This window comes from Solanum dulcamara, chromosome 10 (genome assembly GCF_947179165.1).
Source record: "Solanum dulcamara chromosome 10, daSolDulc1.2, whole genome shotgun sequence".
Taxonomy (NCBI): Eukaryota; Viridiplantae; Streptophyta; class Magnoliopsida; order Solanales; family Solanaceae; genus Solanum; species Solanum dulcamara.
The window spans coordinates 73,896,220-73,906,529 of NC_077246.1; the positions used below are offsets into that span (position 1 = coordinate 73,896,220).

The following is a 10,310-nucleotide window of genomic DNA, read 5'->3' on the forward strand; positions in this document are numbered from 1 at the left end:
TCATAATCATACAAATATCACAAAATGTTAAAGATTACAAGTTTCTACTTTTGTTATTGTTAGGATTAAATACTTGTTATCATACTAAAGTTATAACTTATAGTAAGAACTTGCCTTTATTTTTCAATTAAGTTTATCAAACAAACGCTATATTAATGACTCTAACCCAAACTATTCTCGACATAAATAGGATATTAACATTACTCAATAATTATAATATGTTTTATGAGAACAAAAGTTTATCACATGATTTAAATAAAGTATAGAAGGAGAATCTAGGCAGAGAAGTGTCAGTACAGTGCCATTAATGGCACAAGGAAGTCAGTGCCACTGCATTCTTTACAATAAATCTAACAAATGAACAAAGCAAAACTGTAAACTCTGAAACCTCAGTAGTAGTAGTAAGTAAGACGTAGTTTGATATGTTGGATAAGAATAATAATTTTGAAGTATAATTTAGAATTAATTTTATTTTATATTTACTTTAAGATAGTATTAATTATCTAATTATTAAATTATTTTATTTCACTATTTATATTAATAGAATATATAAAATATACTTGCTTATCTTATCTCACGTATTAAAGTGTGAGGTTAGACAGACTGATGGAAAGATCATGGGTTACTGCCACGTGTCAGTATGATAAATGATGTGGACCTATGTGAAGGAAAGGTCATTCATTAACTCACATATATTACAGTATTTGTCTTGTCACATCAAAGTAGCAATTGGAGGAAATTAGTAGAAAGTTATATTTAGGGTTTAGTAATTCAATGGGATTTTTTAAAAATATTTTATATATGAGAGAGAAATCGATCATTTCCTAAACAACACGAATAGCAAAAACTTAAGTATATCAAAATGTCCTTTGGATAGGAGAGGGAGGAGGGAAAATTACGAGAGAAAAGATAAAAGGTGAAAAATCGAACATTAATCAATAGGATAATAAATCAAAAGGAATATCCAAAGAGAGAATAACTTAACGTGAGGAAATGAATGAGATATTAAACATTGACCAAATTTATGCACTCTTGTCCATTTTAATTTTTCTTTTTGGGTATACAATGTAAAGTCCACTAGATATATATATATATATATATATATATATATATATATCTTCTACCATAAATTAATGCTTTATTATGTGGATTGCCATGAATTGTGTCTGCACCAAAATCACATTAAAAGAAAAGTCAATATATATAATTGTGTGTATATCTATCTAAGATTTTTCTTCAACTAAAGTTATATGCATTTCTAATGATGTTTCAATTGTGTGTCTAGAAAGAAAAAATTGACCATACATAACAGTAGTAGCAAAATTCCATCATCTTGAAGTCCAATATTATCTCTGCAAATGACTCCTTTTATCCAATTTATGTTTTATATAGTTCAGATTTCGAGAACCAAGCTTCTTAATTTTAATCGTATATTCAGACATAATATCTTTAAATTAGTTTTTTGAAACAAAATGTATTGAAAACTATGTAAAACGTATTAGAGAGTAACGATAATTACTCTCTATTTGTCTCAATTTATGTGACGATATTACTTTGTTTGGAGAGTAACAATAATTTTAATTTGACCCTTGTACTATGATAAGTTTAGTGGTTATTTAGGTCTCGTGTTTGTCAAGTTTAGGTTTTGAATAGTTAATTTGATTTGCCTAAGAGTCTATGAATTCTCTATGTTGGAGAATAGGGAATGGCAAAAAGCTAAGCTACTTTAGTTAGTATTTTCCTTTACTTAATCGGGAAAAAATTAATCTACCAATAAAGGCATTGAAAACGAGGCATCACAAAGCTCGGGGCTCGATGAAACACAAAGTTTAAGTATGGTAGTTGAACAACAAATTTCTTTACGATATATAGATTCATTTTACAATTTCGTTATTCTTATTGAGTAGGCATATTCAATATTTTTCATTTGATGAATGGATTTTCTAACTATCAAACACAAGAATTTAGTTGGTTAGGGGGTGGGTATGGGGGGCGGGGGTTGTGTTTAGTTAAAATCACTTAGTGGCACTAAAATTGGGGAATTATTGTGGACTTGTTATGATGATAGGGTTGGCTAGAACAAGAGGAAGTCAAAGGGGAAGGGGGAAAATGTAGAAAGTGGATTTTGCAAAGGGGTGGGGAGTGGGGGGTGGGGTGGCTATGTTTTTACTTATATGGTTTATGTCCCCCAAAAGCAAGCAGGATTAATTAGGGACCTAAAAAATTCTTTTACACAAAACCCTAATAATTATTCATAATCACCTTTGCTTATCATAATTTATATATATAATATGAAAAATAATTACTAACAATTGATATAAACAACTAAACCATGTTTAGTGTCAATTGTAACTATGTTTACTTAAATGGGCCTTTATTGCCTCTAATTTATTTGCCGATTAATAGCCGATCTGCTTCATTGTTTACTTTTTTAAACCAGTAAACATAAATTATATGTTGATTATGTATAATTATATGTTATATATTTGCTGGCTAGTATAAACGGTTTAATGAGTGAGTATTTAAATTTAATTCTCAATTCTCACTTTTTCTATACTTGAAAAGAAAAGAAAATTTTACTCACTAATTGTTAATGATATCCTTGCCTTATTTGGAATTTAATTCCAACCACCATCTAATATTTTGATTGTTTAATATCACTTTAAGAAAGACTAATATTTTATATTCTTAATTATGATTTGAAGTCGTAATCACTATTTTTTTAAAGCCACTAGCTAAATTATATGATTTTGACATCCTACAAGACCAAGATTAAAAAAATTATTATGGAGGAGTCATTTAATTTGATTGGAGAAGGGGGATATTTAAAATAATAGATTAAGGTGTACCATTAAATAAAATAATAGATGAAAGAACAACTAGTCTTTTATCAAGGCAATATAAAATATTATAATTTTTTCTCTTTTCAATTTTTTCCCTATTAGGAAATGTTGATAGGGGAAAATTAAAGATTAAAAAAATCAAATCAAAAGGTTAATCAAATCTCTCTATAAAATTGCATGTGATTACTTAAAAAACGCATCTAATTAAGTGATTAATCTTGTCCCATTTTGTCTCCACTTGGTTTGCAACTTGCTAATTAATTAATTTCTTATTATCTCAGATAAAATTTGTCAAAGTTAATATACAACTCCTTTATAACCCCAAATTAAAAATATTTATAATATACAATTCTAGCTTGAGGTTTGACTCTCGAAATGCAAATAACCAATGTTACATAAATTAGAACATAGAATACTACTTTCCAACAAGTTGTTTAGATATTCAAAATTTTAAATTACCTTTTCCAATTAGCATAATAGTATCTCCCACCACTAGCTACTATATAATAGAGTATACAAGTTATACTAAGATTTTAAAAATCTTTTTTTTAGAAAAAAAAAGTCAAAGAAAGAAATTTGAAACAGAATGATGAAGTAATATATGGAAACCTTGAGTTCATCAACGTTGACTTGAAATACCATGAAAAAACAGTCGTATTAATAATAATTATTTCCAAGATTCAATAGCCCAAAATATATAAGTCAATGGCTCTAATTTTTTCAAACCCTTATTTTTTATATATACATATATAATATCTGTTTATACTATAAGCTTTTGGTGCATATCGATATACGAGGATTATGATAGAATAGTAATACTTTTCCGATCTCAATCAGAGTGTTAAGTTCAAATCATGTTGAATACAAAGTTGATTTTGTTAGAAAACTTTATATCGTAAATATGAAAAAAGTCCAATATAAATTTAATTGAATTCAAATATAAATAATGAACATTAAATTTCTATATATATTTTTAAACACCAAATTGAAAAAAAAAAGTTTTTGTTTTGGTGAATAGTTTATTCAAGACAAGTCAAAACGTACTGGCCGACCTTCGAATGTGCCTCCTCCAAAATTCTAAAGGTTGAGAGAGAAATAATTTTAAAATTTAAAGTAGAAAAAAATTAGAGAAAGAGTGTTTGTATTGAAGTTTTGAAAAAAAGTGAAAGTTCTTTTTCATTGTAAAAGAGTGTGATGAGACGTGTGAGATTTGTTCATTCCGTAATTATAAACTTGAGGGATGAATCATATATTTGAAGAACATTTTACCTTTTATGCAAGAATGAAGTTTCTCTCCACTATTTAAAGAAAAAAGAAGTTCGTGAATGAAGTAAAGATCTGCTCTTCTTTCTTTCTCTTACGTATTTTATTACGATTCAATTTAGCTTTCTTTTAGTTGCTATATCTTTATTTTGAAAAAAAGGTGAATACTCTAATCAAAAGACTAAAGGCCTCTACTGAAGATAGGTCGTCAAACTACGACCGAGAGTTTTGTCATAAAAAGACAATGTCCTTATTAGTACTGGACGAAGCCCTGATAAAGCCTAAATCTAATTCAAAGTAAAGGGTGAACACAAATCAACAGAAGTTCAACTATTCTTTTAGGATTTTTTATAAGAATTTGGTGATAAAAATAGTCAAACGCCAACCCAACTAGAGGGATTGAGAAGGTCTCATTTCTAGGAGAAGTGGAAAGAACAAGAGGAGTGCTCTTTGCCTAAGAAATAAATGATTTCATGTTTGAAACATCAATAAAATCGAGCTAATTTATTAATTATTATGATTATTAGTATGATGATATTTACCCACTTTTTCCTTTATATGGAATTATCGACGCGTTCCAATCATGACTCACCAACATCAAATGATCAAATCAAAGTGACTAAAACACCCATATAGAAATAGAGAGAGGGCAATAGAATTTTGTGGGGTTCAAAGGCAATACATGACAAAGTCTAATGTGTGTATTTTCCTTAAGAGGGTCCCTCTATTTTTTCAATCATGCAGTATCCGAAATTTTCTGGTTCGATTAATTAATTTGAACTTGTGTGTCAATTACTATAAGAGTAAAGCATTTTTTAACAAGAAGTTTTACTTTTTAAATTAAGAGTGAAAGAATCTGAATCATCATATTACAAATCCTTGATGATGTTAATTGTCTATATACCTCGATGTGATATCGATATTTCGAAGTTTCTTACCAAACATATATATTCTTAAAAATATTTTCTGGAAATTAAATAGAATTATTTTGATCTTTCAAGTTGTTGAAATGAAACTCAATTAAAGGGAGAGCGGGGCTGGGGTTATGCCCCTTAAGCACTTACAATTTGGAATCCAAATACCTCTTTTGTATATATAGTACAAGTTGAGATTAATTTTATATTTTTTGAATCAAAAGCAATTTGCTTAGATATATAATTTCTTCAATAAAAAAAGATTAATATATTCCTAGCTCCTAATCTATTATTGACAACTTTTTTGTTGAAGCTTATGAGAGTCAGACTTCTAACTATTTTACGTTATTAGGTGCTAAATCAATAATTTATTTATATTAAATGGATTTCTTAAGATTAATATAGAGTTTGAACTGAAATTACTGGGTTGGATTGAACCCGTACTCTAAGTTGTCCCTTTCTATTTCGAATCTTGAATATGCAAAATATTATGATAAAAAGCGATATTTTTTCTTTTGATGAGTCGTTATGCGGAGCGAATACAAATAAGATGAAGCCCTAATACAATATCGAATATCGAGCGTGAAAAAACAAGGCGAAAGTTATAAATTATAAATTTTTTGTCTATATTCCCTTATGTTTTGCGGATAAAAATAAGTAAAACAACCAATTAGGAGGGTATCGATCCTAATATCTTTCTATAATTGCCACATCGTTTTCACTTCAATTTGACATTTATGCAAAATCTATAGTAATTTTCTACTATTATCTTCAACTTAATTAATTGCTTCATTGCTTGCAAGTCATGAACTCTTGTCAATCAAATTCAACTAGTAAGTAATTGGACCATAAATTCTCTCTTTTCTTAACGATTGTTTGACCAAAAAAAAATTTTTAAATGAAAAACAAGAAATAAAAAATACCAAATATATTGGGAATTCATGATGCTACTTTAATTTACCAATAGTTATATAGACCATTTTTATTTTCTAGCTAGCCTTGCTTTAGACAAATCTATTAGTACTATAATTTATCGATTGACAGAGTAACCAATGACAATCGAAAAGGACCAAAAAATGTTATAAGAGTATATGAAAAAGCCTAATTTGCGGGAGAAAAACATGATAACATAATAGACACGTAGAAAATGACTTCCAACTTATATGTACTATACATGATATATATGATTAAATTTATCTCGAATTATCCATCACACAGGTAAATTTTGCCAAAATTTAGAGGCAGACGGGATTAAAAAAATATTCTAAGACTACTTGCTTCTAAAATTATTATTTTTTCTAACGTAATTCAGATTAATTGGTCTAAAAGAAAAAAAAAATATGAGAACGTTGAGTTTAAGTGTGTAACTAATATTTATGAGGACAAATTTAAGTGGTGTTGGTACTTTATTTTCAGTAGGAAAATGATGAAGTACGTGGGCAAAGGGTGGATGGTAGGGTTTATTTAGGGCAAATAAAAATGACAACTCAAATATCAAATTGTAGAATTATGAGACAGCCAGTGATGTATTGTCATTCAGTGTTTCACGGGTCGATTCAGGTCGATATTTTATAAAAATAAAATATTTTTTTAATTATTAAAATTAAATATAATATAAAGTTATTGGTTCAGATATTAGTGTAGATTTTTTTTTGATCTAGTTCAATTTTTGACAAATCTAATGATATTTCTCCTTTTATTTCCCCTTTTTTGCAATTAGACAAAATATTCTTTCTTCTCAATCTATAATCCTTTATTATCCTTGTATTATGATAGCTATTTTTAGTCGTACTATCTAGTTTTTCTTATCAATGGTATTAATTACTCTCCTCATCCCATTTTGTGTGGTACTGTTTAACTTGACGTTGTGCTTAAACAAAAAAAATACTTTTGAAACTTATGATTCAAAATAATGACTATAAATTATTTCATTAAGGATAAAGATAATTTTAAAGTAAATTATTTCTAATTATAGTAAGGTGATATTTTTTAGAGACAAAATAAAAAAAAGGAAAAGTTGTCATATAAAATGGGAGGAAGGGAGTAATATTTTTTTCTCTTGCTTTCTTATACTTCTTATTATTACCTTTTTTTTGATTCAGTTATCATATTATTTGATGGTACTGCTATTGATTTTTTACTGTATTTTTTTTTCTTGTTTTGTTATGTTTTATTTGAGTCAAGTGTGAAGTGTCTATCAAAACAGTTTGCCTAGCTTGAAATAAGACTGCACCATACACACCACTTTCTCGAGATCTCACTTTCTTCGAACCTTTTGATATGTATTGCCTTAACTATAGATATCCCTTACCGTTCTCGCATGATATTTCATCAAATATTATTATCGGTATGCATATTCTCTCTTCTACTTTTTATTTGTTTAAATAGCTCAGCCGCCCAGAATAACCATCCATATTGCTCCACCCTTTCTCTCTCTCTCTCTAAATATTTTAACCACACACAACACAACACAAAACACCAACCGTATAGAAAGAAAGAATCTCACTCACTCTCATTATTTCTTCTTCATCCAACACTACTTTCAAGCTATACAAACATGAACTAAAAAACCTTTTTACTATTATACACACAAAAAAAAGAACCAAAAACTGTGCTTTATACACAAATTAACAACAACAAAAAATGAGTAGTAATCCTGAAGACTCCTTAAGAAGTCTCTCTTTAGATTATCTCAATCTACTCATCAATGGTCAAGCTTTTAGTGATGTTACTTTTCATGTTGAAGGTCGTTTAGTCCATGCTCATCGCTGCGTCCTTGCAGCGCGGAGTCAATTTTTCAGGAAATTCTTCTGCGGGCCGGGCTCTCCACAGTCCGGCCAGCAACTCAGTCCGATTAACAGGCCGAGGGATTTGGATTCACCGGCGGCATCATTATCATCATGTGGTGTGGTGATACCGGTGAACTCGGTAGGGTATGAGGTGTTTTTGTTGATGATGCAGTTTTTATACAGTGGACAAGTCTCAATTGTACCACAAAAACATGAGCCAAGGCCTAATTGTGGAGAGAGAGGTTGTTGGCATACACATTGCACCTCAGCCGTTGATCTTGCACTTGATACACTCTCAGCCGCTAGATCTTTTGGTGTTGAACAACTTGCTTTACTCACTCAGGTTTAATCAATCATTATTTAACTTAAAAAAAAAGGTTTAATCAATCATTTGTCCTTTCCAATCTTTTTAATCAGTTTAACTAATATCCGCCAACAGTATAAATTTTTTTGAAATTCGCAATTTTGAAAAAAAGGTCAAGTTAAATGACCTAACAATATAAAAATACTTTAACACAGTATTTTGTTTCACTTTTGTTTATTTTATGTGTGTTATGGATTTTTGGAAGGGTGGAATCAAATTTTCCATTTTCTTGGGAAATGGGGTATGGTTAGTTTTTGATTTTAAGTTTTTGTTTCTTGTTTGCTAGACAAAGATATTTAATTTACTCTTAGTAGTACTAAATTTCTAAATTTGTTTACCTATTTTTTTTAAAACTTATTTATAAGTGAATATACACCCAAAAAAAAGGGTGCAATCTTTTACTTTTTTTCCCTCTTTTTGCGTTGTTTAATGATTTTTTTTGTGGATAGAGTTTTGATACTAGATGTCTCATCTCTTGATTTCATGTGAGATTAGTTATTTGTGTTTGTTGAATTGGACTTCTTTTATCATAATGTCATACACTAGCTAAAATGTTTCCAAATACGGTTCTTGATTTCTCTATCTTGTCTTTCAAAAGTGATGAAACCAAATATTTCCCCAATAGTGATCTACTTTCCTCATTTGTTTACAAGAAAAGAAAATGGAACTCTACAATTTTGAACAAACACATTAGTAGTTTGCACATCCAAATACAATCTAAGTATGTTATACGAACGTTCTTTTTCAGTACTTGATACTTATCAGCTACTGTATTTTTGATTAGACGGACTCATAACATTTTTATGTTTTTTCTTGGGTCTCTAATTATGTCCAACTATTGAGTTTTAGCATATACAAGCCTACTTTTTCAGCACTTTATACTTATTAGCTATTTTTAATCAGTTAAACCACATGAGCTCTTAACAATTTTATGTTTCTTTTTGGATTGAGCAGAAGCAATTGGCAATCATGGTAGAAAAAGCCTCAATTGAAGATGTTATGAGAGTTCTAATAGCATCAAGAAAGCAAGACATGCATCAACTATGGACTACTTGTTCACATTTGGTTGCAAAATCTGGCCTTCCACCTGAAATGTTAGCCAAACACCTTCCCATTGATGTTGTAGCCAAAATTGAAGAACTCCGCCTCAAATCCAACCTAGCACGTCGATCCTTAATGCCACATCACCACCGCCACAACCATGACCTCAGCTCTGCAGCTGAGCTCGAGGATCAAAAAATCCATCGGATGAGACGAGCCCTTGACTCATCCGACGTTGAACTTGTCAAGCTCATGGTAATGGGAGAAGGACTAAATCTTGATGAATCAATTGCATTACACTATGCAGTTGAAAATTGTAGTAGGGAAGTTGTGAAAGCGTTACTAGAGCTAGGTGCAGCGGATGTTAATTACCCTGCAGGTCCTGCAGGGAAAACTCCGCTGCACATTGCATCTGAAATGGTTTCACCAGACATGGTCGCGGTTCTATTAGACCACCATGCTGATCCCAACGTACGAACATTAAATGGGATCACTCCTTTGGACATTTTACGTACCCTAACATCCGATTTTTTATTTAAAGGGGTGTTCCCGGGACATGCTCAAATTGAACCAAATAAGTTAAGACTTTGCCTCGAACTTGTTCAATCAGCAGCTATGGTGATTTCAAGAGAGGAAGGGAGCGGGAATACTATTGATCCTTCTTCGACGAATATTTATCCACCCAATATGAGTGATGATCATACATCTAGTACAAGTAGTGGTACTGGGAATATTGGATCAAATGTTAACATTGATTCAAGAATGGTGTATTTAAATCTTGGTGGTGGAGTTGCTAATACTTCAACTCATGACCCTTCATCAATGTACCACAATTCACATGATTATTAGACAATTATACATATTTTGTCTGACCAATTTATTAATTGAGACAGAATACAAAGGAAAGTCAATGATCTCAAGATTTAATTAATACTATTATTAAGATAGTTACATATATAGTATCATCTTCTTTATGATATTAGATTTTTTTTTACATTTGCTCATATGTTCAATTTATTGATATTTTGGCTATGCTGTTCAGATTCTTTAAAAATATTTGATACATATCTAGCGATATTTTTTTTAAGAATTCGAG

At 30.0% G+C, this 10,310-nt stretch overlaps 1 protein-coding gene across 1 annotated transcript; it reads left to right on the top strand.

The window, feature by feature from the left end:
- The first annotated feature begins 7,273 nt into the window (after positions 1 to 7,273).
- Positions 7,274 to 10,076, top strand: LOC129871645 (regulatory protein NPR5-like). Its single transcript, XM_055946601.1, has 2 exons — positions 7,274 to 8,152; positions 9,128 to 10,076. Exons 1-2 carry the CDS (start codon positions 7,664 to 7,666, stop codon positions 10,061 to 10,063), a joined length of 1,425 nt encoding a protein of 474 aa, XP_055802576.1. The 5' UTR covers positions 7,274 to 7,663; the 3' UTR covers positions 10,064 to 10,076.
- Positions 10,077 to 10,310: the final 234 nt, after the last annotated feature.

Coding starts and splice junctions, on each gene's coding strand:
- LOC129871645 (XM_055946601.1), top strand. CDS start 7,664: ATGAGTAGTAATCCTGAAGACTCCTTAAGAAGTCTCTCTTTAGATTAT. Junction 8,153..9,127: donor AACTTGCTTTACTCACTCAG/GTTTAATCAATC, acceptor TGGATTGAGCAG/AAGCAATTGGCAATCATGGT.